Source organism: Pocillopora damicornis, chromosome 5, assembly GCF_964200805.1.
Source record: "Pocillopora damicornis chromosome 5, jaPocDami1.2, whole genome shotgun sequence".
NCBI lineage: Eukaryota > Metazoa > Cnidaria > Anthozoa > Scleractinia > Pocilloporidae > Pocillopora > Pocillopora damicornis.
This window is the reverse complement of record NC_142674.1, coordinates 7,147,184-7,162,920: the sequence shown is the minus strand read 5'-3', so window position 1 is coordinate 7,162,920 and position 15,737 is coordinate 7,147,184. Positions and strand designations below refer to the sequence as shown.

The 15,737-nt window shown below is 37.4% G+C and overlaps 2 protein-coding genes and 1 long non-coding RNA gene across 4 annotated transcripts in view; all 3 read left to right on the top strand.

Annotated features, from left to right (window-relative positions):
• LOC149044918 (phospholipase-B 81-like) overlaps window positions 1-15,737 on the top strand; it is a 59,678-nt gene that overhangs the window by 29,100 nt on the left and 14,841 nt on the right. The gene's annotated exons all lie outside the window — the stretch shown is intronic.
• On the top strand, window positions 237-8,915 carry LOC149044920 (uncharacterized). 2 transcript variants are annotated; one of them, XR_016186735.1, is made up of 5 exons: window positions 237-2,582; window positions 2,810-2,863; window positions 2,928-2,956; window positions 5,586-5,640; window positions 8,808-8,915. It is a non-coding gene; the product is annotated as an uncharacterized LOC149044920 (long non-coding RNA). The 2 variants fall into 2 exon arrangements; XR_016186736.1 differs by lacking the exons at window positions 2,928-2,956; window positions 8,808-8,915 and having other exon boundaries at window positions 5,586-6,004.
• Window positions 8,811-14,986, top strand: LOC149044919 (endosome/lysosome-associated apoptosis and autophagy regulator 1-like). The gene is made up of 9 exons (XM_089207708.1): window positions 8,811-8,987; window positions 9,790-9,842; window positions 9,963-10,044; window positions 10,420-10,460; window positions 10,562-10,655; window positions 11,186-11,262; window positions 11,620-11,728; window positions 12,620-12,700; window positions 13,138-14,986. The coding sequence occupies exons 1-9, from the start codon at window positions 8,811-8,813 to the stop codon at window positions 13,228-13,230; spliced, it is 807 nt and encodes a 268-aa protein (XP_089063834.1). The 3' UTR covers window positions 13,231-14,986.

Genomic DNA, 15,737 nt, shown 5'->3' with positions numbered 1-15,737 from the left:
TTTGATTTGCTATCGTAATTTTTGTCGTGTTTTGACAGTTAATGGTGGTTTTTCTGAATGGTCTAACTGGACAACTTGTAGTGTGTCGTGTGGGACTGGATACCAATTACGTCATCGAAACTGTACCAGTCCCCTTCCGGCGTATGGAGGACAAGATTGTGAAAGTGGGAAATTCACAGAAGGGCAAACATGTGTGATGGAAGCTTGCCGACTGCCAGGTAACTAAGGGAAAATTATTGTCGTTTTCGTTATTGTGGTTACTCTTTGCATCATAATTAACTAAAGAAAATATCATAATATTTAAAAGCGGAGCTCGCAGCGCAACCATAATTATACGAAATAGTAGTAACCCGACAAGCCGAAAAAAATTTGGACTTGACACCGTACGACCGACCGTACAAGGTGTTACTTTTAGCATGCGCGGCCTACTGTACCATTACAATAGACCAATTTTTCATATAAAACTTCACGTAATAGACCATTATGTAATGGAAGCGCGAGGAAGAAGGTAGTACGCAGGCGCGATTGCGTGCGTAACCTGGATACCTTATTAGTGTGCGCCAGGAGACACCGGCAGATGACAATGAAGTCCGCATACTCGAGTGTCGAGCTTCAGTGTAGCGTACTGCGGGCATACGGTTAGGAATTCCACGAGGGCTTCACGTGGGCTAATAGATGTGAAGCTGCGTGAGCAAATAATTTGCAACCCGCGTTTTAAGCGGGAAATCAAATTAGTGAGGTTGAAGTGTTATTCTCGGTATTTTGCAATTTCTAATGAACTCGCATGCAACAATACCGGTAGAGCTGAAGCTTTTTCGACGGGAGGAAATTGTTATAATTTAAGTTCGTGAAGAGAGGGTTTTGAGTGAGAATAGGCTGAAAGGAAAGAGACAGAGCGACCGAAAAAAGCAAGAAGTAAAAGGCGTAAAGCAAGTCGACAAAAACGCACAAGAAAGTTAGAGAGGATACAAAAATAGGCAGAGTACGGCGAGAGGAACGCGAAAGAGAACAAGGAAGACGTAAGTAAAAGGCGATTATCTAGCGAAGAGCAACACGAGAAAGAAATACAAAGGCGCTCCTGAAAACAGACTGAAAAGACGTCATCAACAAAGAGAAGCGAACTACAAAGGATGCGGGAAAGAAAGGAGGTAAGTCGGGTCTTATCTGGGTTTTCTCTCACGCTAAGGCCCAGAAAAATTCGAACCTTTATTACCAATCGTCGTTTGATACTAGCTTCAGTTTAAAATTAAAATCACGTTTCGATAAAACAATGACTTCGGCATTCATCGCCTAAAAACCCTCGCGCCGGTTCATCGCTCGAATAACATTTCAAAGTATTCGTATTCTTCATGTTATTTCTTTTCCTGTCGTTTGAAATGTTTAATACAGTCGTGTTATTAATTAAGGGAAAAGAAATTATCTTACGGATTTTGTTTTGCTGGGAAAGTTTTGAGATGATAGCGAACGACGAGTGCAAGTTTCAACCTCTTTCTCTCTTCAGTTAACTATCGCAGGGTTTACTCTATTCATTAAAAAAAAAAGCACGCTATGTCGAAAAAGTGTTGGTTTGCCCTACGACCGAAGTAATGGCCTTTCCCTAAATTGAAATAAAATGAGATTGAGTCAGCAATGTCCAAGTTTACACCAAGTCTGACGCGGTAATTTAATTTGACAATATTGTCACGGTGAGAACCCGCCGAACATCTGAGAATTAAATTATTGACTATAAAGGTGTGGTGCAAACAAACTCACAGGTAAAATGGATTTAGTCCTACTGCAGGAGAAGTGAAGTTCATTATTTGGTCATGGTACTTTTCAGCGCTATGTTTTCATGTTTTCTACTGGATTCGTTCGAACTTCAGGAAATGGTTTGTCTCACAAAAAATGGAGCTACTTTCTCGTGGCGTACTTACTGCTCGAGTTATGATGAACATGCTTGCGATACGATAATTTTTTCCTAATGCTGGAAACTGAAGAATCAATCTCTGAAGTTGATAGTCATCATATTTTGCAAGAAGCGTCCGAGCTGTGATCGTGTAATCTAACGGGTTCCTGGCAATTTGAGCTCACAAGCACGCTGGTAAGCACATGGTTAGCGTAAATTATTGTTGTTTCCATTTTTTGAATTCAAGAACCGTTTTTGAGAGTCCGTTTCTGTTAACTTCCTGGATATTTTCTGTTGAATTAATTGAGGTACAATCTCGGAATTTCATAAGTGATTATGAACGATAGATTCGTATCTGCACCATAATTTAGGGAGGTTTTGTTAACACATCGTCAGTTTAAAATTTGAGAACCATTTCTATAACCTGCTTGGATATTTTCTTTTGAATTAATTGAGTAACATTCTCGGAATTTAATCAGAAATTAAGAACGATAAATCCGTATATGCAGCAAAAGTGAAGCACAATTTAAACTTTCCATACGATTTTAGGAAACTATACTTAATTGACTCTCGATAAACTGGCCTGCCATAACTCGTTGATTATTTTATTAGTTTGTAGCCCCAAAAGCCTGGCTTATGATACTGGAGGTACTGAACTTCATATATTTGATACGCAAGGCACCCTTCAAGAAAGAAGGTTGGTACAAAATTGCCTTTACGACCGTATATTGCACCCGGTTTACATATGTAGATAACTGCTTAGAAAACACCTATTAAAGCTGTATTCAGAAGCATAGACGTGTAGCTTATACGCTTCTGCTTTATTTTATTGTATGGGGTTTCTTTTTGTGTAATATATATCCATTCCTTTAATCTCCACCTTAACCTACCTGCAAATAATTAAATTTTACGTTTTAATTCAAGTGTTAGAAGATAAAACAGAAGTGTTGCAGAGCTCTCTTTGCAGATTGAATTCAGGTAAACTAGTTGATGTCATATGCTTCTCTTGAATTTTTAATTTTATTGCCCTGGTTTTTTTCAGAAAGCCCCTTTTATATCTCCGAGTGCCAGGTAATGATTAAAATCTCAGTGAATAGATGTGCCATATTTTAATAGTTTTTGAAAATTCCATCTTTAAGTTTTTGGCATGTACTATTTTAAAATTCATAAATGGCATTCTCTTTTCATTCATGTAAAGAGATATTACACATTTCTTTAACTAAAATCTGAATCATAAAGTCAACATAATTTCAATGAGTTTGAAACTTCATTGTACATAAGAACACTTCGCTAGAGTATGTCACATTTCTTTGCTGTCTTTCTGGTACATATGATTACCATGTGTCTTAACCCTTTAACTCACAAGATTTCATAAGTAATTCTCCTTACTGTCTGCCATAAAATTTATGTCATGTTAGTTTGTAGAATTTGGAATTGGATCAACCCTTAATTCATTAATTGATATTTTTCTGTAATCTCATTACTTGTCTGCTTGATATCGTACTGAAAGTGTAAGGAAAAATTCTGTCTAGGTCACTAGTGGGACTAAAAGGGTTAAAATGGGGGATTTCATTACATTATAATGATTAAAATTTTCTTATCCTTTCAAATGTAACCAAAAAAAATATATGATGAGAATGTGATGATATGAAACAATGGAAAAAGCTGCGGCTGGTAACCTATCGGTATGTCTGTAATATTTAAATGTTCATGGGAAATGCTTTTCTTTGAAAGCGAGTATACAGAATTTCTTAAAAAAGGTTGTGGTTATTCATTGTGGTGAATAACAATAAAAGCTAATTTTTTTCGTTTTTCTCACGATGTAGTTACGTGTGATGTAGATCGTGACATTTCGACCGCATACTGCTAGTCTAGCAACATGCAGTTGAAACGTTGCGATCTACATTACACGTGACTACATCGTAAGACAAACGAAAAAAACCTAGCTTTTACCGAGGATATAGAAGTTTTCAAAACCGATAGAAATAAGCTGTTTGCAAGTAATGAAAAGCAAATTGATGATCATACCTTAATGCTTGACATGATTCACTCAAACATGTCAGTTGTGTGTATCTACCAATGTAGATATGCCTTTAAAAATATTCCTTGGTGTGGCTGTTGTTCTTTGTCGATCGTTGTAGCCAAAAAAGCTAATAAAGGCACTGAAATTCAATATTTATGTACACAAGGCACCCTCCAAGAGGAGAAGACCCTAGAATGATGTTTATTAGGCACTTGCACTTGCCATAATTATATATTCAAGCAATACTCTATATATGTAAAACTGATTACATGATGTCTTTAACCCTTTACACCTTAACACCAGTATGCTTATTTTCCATACTGTCCTTTATACATTTCCTAACGTGCTGGCAAAGAGAATTTTTTTAACAGTCACAAGGTTCTTCAGCTGATTATTGTTTCCCTTATTCACATGACCTTAAAGCTTGATTCAGGGATGATATTTAAAAGAGAAATTAGATGCTAGTCACTCTCAGGGATTAAAGTGTTTATAACTGTAAACATTTTATATGCTCCTTGCATTTGATGGCAACAGTAGTTAATGTTGTTGGGAGAGCAAACAAACAAATGAACAGAAGACAGTAAAATGAGGTAAACTATGAACTCAGTTTACTATATGATAGAAGAAACATCCCAGAATACTTAAGTAGGGAAACTTGGATTGAACTAGGTAATATCCTTTATTGCCCTTCATGTTTTTTATTCAAATAAAATTTAATCAGTTGAAGCATTTGCCTGCAATGTGTCAAATTACCAGTGTAGACTTGATTCTTTCAGTTGTCAGCTCATAAAAGATAGATACTAAGAATAGATGTCCATAAGAAAAAGTACACACCATCAAAAACATCACAGTGAAGTGGTGGTGTGATTGATTTGTGATATTTAGAACGACAGAAGCAGGAAAAAACACACTGAGCTTTTTCCTATTTCGTAATAAGTTAATTAGATTTTGGATTCTACATTCAAACTAGGTGAATTAATTCATATCATGCTTCATTATGGTTTGTGTGCATGGAAAGGGAATTGTTATTATAGTTTACAGATGTTTTGTTTGCCATCCCAATTAACCCTTTAACTCCCAGATCAAATTTGTAATTCTCCTTACTGTCAACCATATAATTCTTACAATGTTAGTTCAGAGAATCTAGTATCGGATCAACTAATTATCCCCAAATTAATATTTGTCTTTATTCTCTTCACTTATCTGGTTGATATTGTATTGATATTGTAGGGAAAAATTCTCTCTTAGTCACTCATGGGAATTAAAGGGTTAAAATTTATGACAAAGTTCTATTTAACACAGCATTTAACATAAATGCAATGTTTCAAGAATTTTTTTCCTTTCTCTTCAATACCATTTACTATTTCTGGAGCACAATTAATCCTTTAACTCCCAAGATGTCATTGGTAATTCTCTTTACTGTCTGCCATATAGTTCTGGTGATGTTAGTTTTGAGAATTTGGTATTGGATCAACTAATAATTCTCTAATTAATATTTTATTTATTCTTATCACTTGTCTGCTTGATATTGTATCGATATTGTAAGGAGAAATTCTGTCTTGGTCGCACATGGGAGTAAAAGGATTGAAGGAAGCAGGTTATTGGAAAAATTATAACTTTTCATTTAGGTAATTATTTTAATATATGAGTAACATTTAATGTTTTTACATGAAACAGGATGATCAAGCTGAAGATAGCCTCAAAAAGGAGTGAATTCCACTGTAATAATCAGGTGATTAATTTGGAACTTGAGCACTTGGTAAATACACCTCGGCTTGCAATTCTGATGATTTAAATTTGCTGGGGCAATTGAAATGTCAGTCCCCATGCAGGAACTTTCCACATGGCCTATACAGTCATATGCTATGAGATAACTTAAGAAAAATGCATTTGTGTCAGTAGATGTATTTTCAATACAGTACCTTGTAGTAACAATGATTAATGATTTCCTGTAAGCATGAATGTTCGGGAGAAGTTATGGTGGTAACTGACCTTTTTTTTTGCAAGGATGCATAGGGTCTGATGATTGTAATTTGTATCTTTTAGCTTTCAAACTTTCAACTTTGTGTTAATTGTAACTGTTTTCCATATCTATTTCTCTGTACCTTAAGCCCTCAAAAGTAGAAGCAGGTGAGTCAATGAACTGACTTCCTTTGTTTGGAATTGTGTTATTATTATTTTGCTGTATAAGTACCACATTGTAACATGTAATATTAATATTCAGATTGCATTAAATGGTGTTTCTTACCAATGTTCGTACCGAAACTAAACACTGATATCTGGAAATGGTCACAAGATATGTGAGTTTTAAAGGGTGGAAATCTAGAAAAGCAAGGATCTTCCTTTCATTAGTTCTGAAATTAAATGGGGGCCCTCCTGTTTTAATTCATGTTTTTAGTATGACCTGCCTCCTCCCCTGTAATGTTTAGGGCACATGAATGAAGAGAACATTTTTTGTATTTTGACGCATGAAAGTTAAATTAATTAGCATCCATATAATGCACAAAGCAAGAATATAATTGCCTTAGCTTAAAAGGTTAAAAAATTAAAACAAGAGAGTTGTGCAGACCATATCTTACTTTTTATCCTCCTTTGGATATTTATCCAAATAACATAGTCACTAATAGTCTCATTCAATCTTAATTTTCACTGAGTTTGTGGAAAGATGATAACCTCAGTATTTCTCTAAATGAAGAAAGGAAGGCCTGCCCTCTTACCGCAGATAGTTCTTTTGGGCATCATCAGTAAAAACCTGGTAAAATTTGTAATTGAAGGCAATTGTTCCAGGTAGACTAACCCTAAAAATTAGTTGTGAAAACTTCGTGAACCTGTCGTTGTATAAAATGTTTGACTGAATTTTACCTTACTAACCAACATGTAAACTGAATAAATAGAAACTTGAAATTCATTTGTTTTCCTTTTGAGGTGTGCATCAAAATTCTGAAATCATTGCAGGCTTGAAGTACAGCTTTAGAGGAAATCTGCATGTATTTCTTAGCTTAATAGGTTAATAGGTTAAAAAATTAAAAATAAGAGAGTTGTGCAGACCATATCTTACTTTTTATGTATAAACCCAGTACTATGACTAGTTTAAATGACTTTACTACTTGCCATAAAGGTATAGGCAGATTTTGAAAAAAAAGTTTGGTTAGTTTTTTCATTAGTACACATCTCTTTTTCTAAGAATCTTGTTTATTCGGCCTATGCTCAATTCTACTTTTTCAATTAAATTTTCTTCTCTTTTGAATGTTCTTAGATCTCTTAGTATCAGTTAATATTCATGTAATTAAAATAGTTACATGAAAACTTGCAGATGTGTGGCACATTTTTTCCCTCTGTTCCTCCTAACATTCTACTATGTTCAGGGATTGTTATTGGCTATAAAATCTATGTCAAATTAAAGTTTTGTGCACAGTCTATGCGTCAAATTTATCTAATAAAATATTGTGTCTTTCTTAAAACTAGTTTATGAGAATAAGAATGCGTTACCAGGCACAAGTATGACTTTCACAATGATAGTTTCTAGGTTTGAAAAAAGTCATTGCCAGCTAAAATCCTCTGTTCCTTTGCTCAAAACATTGCCAACGGGAGCAATTAGTTAATTAATGATACAGACAAGACAGCCTATTCCCAAATACACCCTCCTCAATTCTGTTCGCTTTTTATGGACATGGCATTTCAAATGTGGTGTATATGCCACAAATTTTCCATCTCCTGATTAATTATTTTGTAATGTTTTTTACAAGTTGTGGAAAATGGTTGGGTTGAAACATAATACAAAGACTTGCCAGTAGATAGTCAAATGAAAACTTTTTACATACCAATAAAATTTATTGTTGCGTTTCATGTTAACATGTTGCAACAACTCCATCTTCCAGTAAATTCAACTGATGGGTAACATGAGAAAATACCATGTAAAACTTTTCAACCTATTTAATATAGCCAATAACAACATCAACTCAACTTTTAAACTAGAGAGAAACTTGATTGATGTTTGGAGTTGATTTCTGTGACGTGGAAATGAAATCCAGGTATTATCTCAAGTTTTCTTGAGGACATCCACTTTATATGCAGTTACACCAGAAGTTACCTAATTAATTAAGAGTAAACATAAGAAAAAGTCGTCGTGTATTTCCAGCCAGAGGACAATCACGAATCAAAAATAGCCGAAAGCGAAAATTAAAAAAAATACGGGCTCAAACACGAGTTGAAAGTTACCTTTCTTTTTAATTTTCTACGCTAAACAGAGGAGATTGAAACGCTGGGGAAAAACGGTGGGGTAAGCAGTCATACATGACAACACCACTAGAAGATATAATAGAAGCCCATACGATTCTGGCGTATTGTTTTGCTGACTCACTGTGCTCACGTGTATACACTCCAATCGACTAGTGATGTCATAACGCAAAGTAGTTTGCCGTCGTTTCTTTCAATTTTGGCCCATTTTCCCAAAGCGAAATTATAAGGCACGCTCAATAGATTATAATTTCAACTGATGCTGACATCATACACTTCATCTGAAGAAGAGAACATTCCCCATCTTAGAAAATTTGCTCCAAACATTTGGAACAACGACGAAGGTCCCAAGCTGTTTGAAGATACCGCTTACTAGCATGCGTGTTGATCGCCTTGCAAGTTGTGAGAAAATCGTCTCCAGGTTTCAGACCTCGTCTGGTCTACTGTCCCCTTGAAGAAACTCTTCTACAGCCTGTGCTGAAGAGTTTTATTACAGTTTTCATTCAGCATAATGAGGGGCTGGAAAATAAACTACTAAGAGCTCCGCTTTTAGGCTTGGCTAAATCTATATATGTTCCTACTTAAGAGGAAATTTTCATTTTTATTCCACAGTGCCCGTCTTATCATTAATATTCACGAGAATGTACTGTTTCTTTTTGACAGTTGATGGCGGTTTTTCAGAATGGTCCGACTGGACAACTTGTAGTGTTTCGTGTGGGAATGGATTCCAATTACGCCATCGAAACTGTACGAGTCCCCCTCCAGCACATGGAGGAAAAAGTTGCGAAGGCAAAAATTTCACAGATGTGCGAAACTGTTCGACAACAGAATGCTATTCAAAAGGTAAATAAGTTAATCATCAGAACTGATCTAACCTAAGAGTGGGTCAGCGGGTAAGCCTTTATTTGATAGCCTTTCAGGATTTTTATCACCTGACAAAATTTTTTACCGGTGTCTTCTAATAATTCCAATTACATAATTTGCTCTCACATTCTTTAGATGTGTTGAATGCTTTCCAAACTACTTTGTGTTTTCCAAAATAGCACATTTTTGGATTTATGAATGTTTTTTCTCAGCATGTTTTGGTGATAACTTAAAATTTACCAAATTTTGCGGACAAAATTTAAAATGAATTCAATTCTTTTTTTCCTCTGCAAGATTTAGCTAGTCTGTAAGAAACTATGTGTTTGTAATAGGACATGAAATGATGCAGAGTTAATCCGTCTAATTTGTGGAGAGTTAGTCATACACTGAGTGTCTCAGAAATTCTGCGACAACTCATACACTGAATGTCGCAGTAATTCTGCAAACACTCGTACACTGGATGTCGCAGAAATTCTGCAACCCCTCATACACTGGATGTCGCAGAAATTCTGCGACCATATCTACTCTGGATGTCACAGAAACTTTGCAACCACTCATGCCCTGAGTATCACAGAAATTCTGCACCACTCATACATAGGATGTCGCAGAAACTCTGCGACCACTCATAGACTGGAAGTCGCAGAAATTCTGCAAGCATTCATACACTGAGTTGTCGCAGAATGTCTGCGACATCCAGTGTGTGAGTGGTCGCAGAATTTCTGCGACATCTAGTTTACTCGCTATCATCGTATCATCATCGTATCACTCGCTATCATCATAGGGTTCGTTTGAGTTGCCCTCCAAATGCCCGGATGGTACCTGTGATGGCTGCCGGTAAGCGATTTATTACAAACAAAAAGAATAAGAACCCCATTAACAGTCTTTGGACTGCGAGTAACGTTTGATGAGTGCATTGGTATGTCTGTAGTTAACATGTTACGCTCTCGTTCATAGGTTTGAGATCCTGTGGCGTACGCCTCATGCGTGTCCAACCTGTTCGCAATTTGATTACCGCAAAGTAATTTCCTCTTGTGAGGTAGGTTTGAAGTTCGTATGATATTATCACAATAATCTACTTGAAAGCTTTTCTCCAGATCTATGGTAGCACGGTTTAAGGCAAAATAAAGAAAGCTTTTAGAAACTGGAAAAACGGGGTATATCAAGGGTCTGAGGTTCTGGTGGAGGAAGGGGGTGTCTTTCAGTCTTGAGCCGCGGTTTGGACGCGAAATGGGCGCGTCTATTTCAATCCAACCGCGCTGTTACACTTTAAGTTTGTCGGGCAGGCTTCCCAGGATAGTCGATTGTGTATCTTTTTAGGATAACAAGCCAACGAAAAGAATGGTTTTAAATAACTGACTTTATTTTTATCCATTTCAGTAAGTAAACTAATAATAAAATATTTTGCATTTAGAGTGGAAAGAAGAAGACGACATACATGTGGAAAGAACCAAGGTATGAGGCCGCTATCTTTATGGTTTTGAGCTGGTTTTGTGCCTTAAGGCTCAGAATGTTAATCATGCGGTGTTGATGTGTGGTTTTGTTGATCATTTCAGAGTTTGCCAAGGAGGTGTTCCCTTACCTGCAGAACGAGAAACCAAATGCAGTATTTTTGAACAGTCGGTTGGCTCAGCTATGAGGGACTTCAAGGTATAAGCAACGTTCGCTTGGCTGGCCGGTCAGTCCGTCTGTCAGTTAGTCTGTTAGTCTGTCAGACGGCCTAATAGTCATTCAGAGAGTTAGCTAGTCTGTCAGTCAGCTAGTCAGTAAGTCAGACGGTCGGTTTATCAGTCAATTGATAAAAACGGGGCAAGTTTCGAAATAAACTGTAGTGTTGCGTAGGTTGGGGGGGGGGGTGGGGGTATAAAAAGACAATTTGGTTTTTTCAACCGAGTTGATAATGTAAATTGGCCATCGTAAAGAGCGAAACCGCTCTGACGACGGGCCAACACTCGAAACGTCAGCTGAGAAACTCTTCACGGTGGTCAATTTACATTTTCAACTCAGTTGTTAAAACCAAGCTATGTAATCGGTCGATTTGTCTGTCCACCAACCTTGCGGTCGACTAGTCAGTCATTCTTACGGTTCATAGCAAACGTCTTTTTTTTTCTTTCTCATAACGATGACAGGCATGTTACTACGTATACCATGATTGTTGTTGTTGTTTTTTTTTTGTTCAGATTGTGATTGCTGTTGTTGCTGCTCTTGTTGTGCTGATGATCTGCGCAGTCTTTGGCTTGTGGTACAATAACCGAAAGTACGTAAATCAGCATTCTCTTTGTTAATGCTTGTTGATGCATTTGGCCTTTTCCGGTTAGTTTTCGGGTTGAGTTGCTAGGTTTCCAGCTTTTTTCTGGTTATTGTGTTGTGTTCTTTGGGTTGAATCTTTTCTCTCACTGTTTCTCCTTATTCGACCAAAGAGTCAATCTGCCAGGGGTAGGAGTGGGCGAAGAGTTAAAAAGATGAACTAGAAATCCCGCTAAGTAAGAAGAAACAGTTCAGGAAGCTTTAGGCTGCAGATACCTGCGTGGCTGTGTGGATCACGGTACCCATAACTGGCATTTATGCCATGAAACGTATGTGTGGTTTACGTTTGTCGTTTTCTTTGTGGCAGGCTGACATACAAGTATCATCGCCTGGTAAATAAGAGTGGTGATAATTCTGGTGAGTTGCCGGGTGTGGAGAGATGTGTGGTGGACGACGACGAAGAGGACGAAGAAGAGGTAATTTGCCTTTGTAGACCGCAACGCCTTACATTCTTTTTCGTTTGTTTATTGTTCTTGTGCAAGAGTGCTAATTGTAGTAAAATTTTGTGTGCGCTCTGTTTGTGTCATTGCGTAACGTTGCGTAACGTAGCATGTATTCAACCGCATTGTTCATCGTAGTTTGGTGCAGTTTTTGCAGTGTAGTTTCGTCGAGTGTAGTTTGGTATATTTGTTCTTTTGGCTTCGTGCAGTTTGTTCGCCACTAGGCAGGATCTATAACATCGCAACAAATGTAAGTTTTGTATCGTGTTGTTTTCGTTGTAGCTTTCCTTGTGTATTTAGTCTAGTTTATATTGTAATAGTTTTCGTTCGCTGTTTTATTTGCAGTTTTAACCGTACCGTGTCGTTTCGTTCCGCGTTAAAAATTGCGCTAGAATTAGTTAGTATTAGTCGCCAGTGGCAGTTACAGTCTTAGATTATTTTCTTTCAAGAGTTCTTGAATAATGCTCGGGTGTGTGCACGTTATTTGTTCATTTCGTTTATTCTCGTGAGAAACTTTTTGTGCCGATTCTTTCGTGGAAGTCCGTAAACCTTCGCAATTTTGGCATCGACGGACAAGAGCTGCTCATTAACCCCTAGAGCTGCATATTTCACCACATTGCTTTTTACTTCAATACTCCACAACTATACAACAATGGGCACATGCAGTCATAGACTGCCTTTTATGTGTAATGTTAAGTCCGTAGCAGCCATCTTTGGGTGGTTTCCGTGTGAGTTATCAGTAATCTTCGGAAAGGCTCGGGCGATATGAATCACACCTCGGGAAGCGAGATTTAACTTAAAGAGCATTCCCATTATACTGCTCGTAATGACATTGTTTTAATTAAGGTTTTTTTCCTCTTTACTTAGGTTCACTTTAAAGTCGGTAAGGACCGCGGTAAGAAGATTCTGAAGAAAATAAAGGACATGGCCAGTGGTGGAAAGAAGAAGGTAGGATTTTTTTGTTTTCATGCACTCTCTTTTACTCTTGTAGAATTCCTGGAAAATATTAGAAAGAAAAAGAAGGAAAGTTTTTTTTTCCCAGTTCGTGCTCTGGTTTTTCCTTCGTTTCAAAGCCGTCCGCCTACGCGAATTTTTTTTTGTAATAGTCGTTCAGTTTTTCAGTAATACAACAGTTTAACAGATGTCGTTCATTTTTCTACAAAATTTTCCCCGGGAAGGTTATCAACAAGCATCCTCCTCGCGCCCTAGACCTATTTTTTCCTGGCGCACGTCTACATGTCGCGCGTGGGATACTGGGTGAAAGAGGCCCCGAGGCCCTTACGGTGCTGCTGGAACAAGATAGTCCCAGGCCCTAGAATGTCTCGTGCTGCATACCACAACCTACCGTTTGAGCACAATGTACTTAGTGATGTGTTTAATCCTAGGAGAAGGTTACATTTGATGACGAAGACGATGAATATTTTGAGTCTGTTCACCTGGAGCCTGGGAAAGACGCACTCGTCGGCGACTTCCAGTAAACATGAAACTCGACACATAAGACATGCTGTTATGCAGTCACATGAAATTCAATGATCATAGAATTGAACCTCTTGTCTTCACCGCTATTCCACCGTCAATACAAATCAAGTAGTTGACGGAGCAGTAAACTAAAGAAGCTACGTCACTGTATTTAGTTTTTGCGCCGTGCAAAACCCACCTTCATATTTCAGAAGGCTATAAAATATTAGCTCTGTAGGTTTGAAAAAACGCAAAGGAAGCGATAAGATACCAAGACGGAATAAGGGTGGCTTACGATGGAGAAGGTTGACACGGATTGCAAATAACGCCATTTTTAGTTATGAATAGGCCAATTTTTGAGATTCTTTGATTGTGGCGTAGCTTCTTTCCCAATTAAATATCGCACGGCATTCACAAGTAGCTGGATAATTGCTGTCTATTAAGCCTATCTCATAGAAATATTCTAGTTACTTTTTCTTGATCTTATTTTAGAAAAAAAATATTTCAATCATTTAGGACAACTTACGTGCTAAGTAATGTGTCTTGTAGTCTCAAAAGAAACATCATCGTTCATGGATGGGGGGCTAGTAACGTGATAAAGCTCAAGTGAGGCATTGCATTACCCTAATTTCCTTCGGTTATTGTAGACATCCCATTTAAAGCAAGCAAGAGAACTTGATGTCGATCGCCTTCCATTTTGGTTTCATAGATATAGAAATTTGATACACCTTTTCTCTTTCAATCTATAAATGTCAAACACACCATTTGTTTGCTGTCGTATCGCGCAATATTGTTTTAGAATTGATTACTGAAGAATTAGGACTTATTTAAACTTGTATGATAAGGAAACACGAGGCAGGAAGAAACAGCGATGAGCCTTGTAAGAATTGTACAGGAATTCGTTGTCTCTGCCTGGTAAAATGTTCGATACTATCAAATCAACTAACTACGTTTGTTTGAGTCTGTGGTTGCCTGGAAAAGTTTTCCAACAAATTTTTCCAAAGCACAGTTTATGAACGTAATTTTTGTCCATTTGCGTCCTGTTGAGTATTTTCGAGTTCAATTTGATGTTGATAAGTACGGTTACTCTGGTTTTACGTGGAAAATAATAAATTTAATGCCGACTTTTCAAAGTACTGGAATGAAATCAAGAAGAAGAAGAGTTAACCCATCCAAGTAGGGAACTCAGCCAGTAAGGCAACTGACTACGACGACACTCAAGCGAATGTTGAACGTGGTCAGCCACAGGCATCCCACGTATTTATGTAGCGTGTTTTAGTAGCATTTAGTTTCCACAGTAACCACTATCACCTTTTCGCACTTCATTTGAATATTTATGGTCAAATTTAAGAAAACACTGAAGCTATAATTTTTTTAGTTTAGCTAAAATAGAGTGTGAAAGTGCTCTACATATTTTTATTCACTTGCCCCGAGAGTTCAAAGTAAGACTTTTACATTGGAATCAATCTTCGTTGCACTGAATACCTTTATTAGAACGACAAACGTTTTAATTGTTCGAAGATTGCGAGAGGAGCTCGGTAACGGCGAAGTGATAGATCGGCTTAGACTCGGGAAACTTTCGAAGACCTTCGACCTTTCCGTCGTTCACCGAAAAGGATTCTTTGCGAGAAGTAGACAACCGTGGTAATAAATTATCTGTAATTTAATTTCTAAGCGTTAACATTAAATTCACTCACAAAACGTGGAGAATGAAGTGTATTTTTAGCCTTGAACAAAATTTTTACAGTTGGTGTTAGTAGCACGTTTGTAAAAATGCTTCTCGTATGTGTTTTTGTTGGTGCTGTAATGTTTTGGAAACCTGCTAACACAGCAAAAAGGAAGGATCGATGAAAGCCGCATAGGCAAACTTCCAGAGGAATATCCCATGTTTTCACTTAACATCATCGTTCATTAACTTTCTGCCAAGGGCAGGAGTGTTGAAGGGTGAGGAGCTCGCTTCTCTTGCGGGACACGCGCACGACTCAAGTTTGTCTTTGCAGCGCCTAAATGGTTGGTTAAATCACTTTGGAGGTGATAGGCGTAGTTTCGTCGGTCCCTTTTATTTTTTCCTTAAGATGGAATACGACCTCTCTTTAAAACCGGTTGATAGACTGTATTGTCCATGTATGAAGCAGGCTGGTTCTGATGGGAACTGACACTACTGGTTCTTTCCGAACGGGACTTGTACTCTGGTTAAGTTTTATCCTCTTTCACAATTGCGTAAGCAAACTGCAAATGGGTTTTGTTTAACCCTTTACACCATAACATCAGTATGCATATTCTCCATACTGGTCTCTATACATTTCCTAATGTGCTTGCAAAGAGAATTCGTTGAACAATCCAGAGGTTCTTCAGTTAATTATCATTCCCTTTATTCTCATGACTTTGATGTTTGATTCATGGGTGACATTGAAAAGAGAAATTGGATGTTGGTCACTCAGGGATTAAAGGGTTAATAAATAGAATATGGAAGATGGTAAGTTTTGAGCTCGGTAGGGAAATATAGGAAGATGTTTTTTCGTCTTGT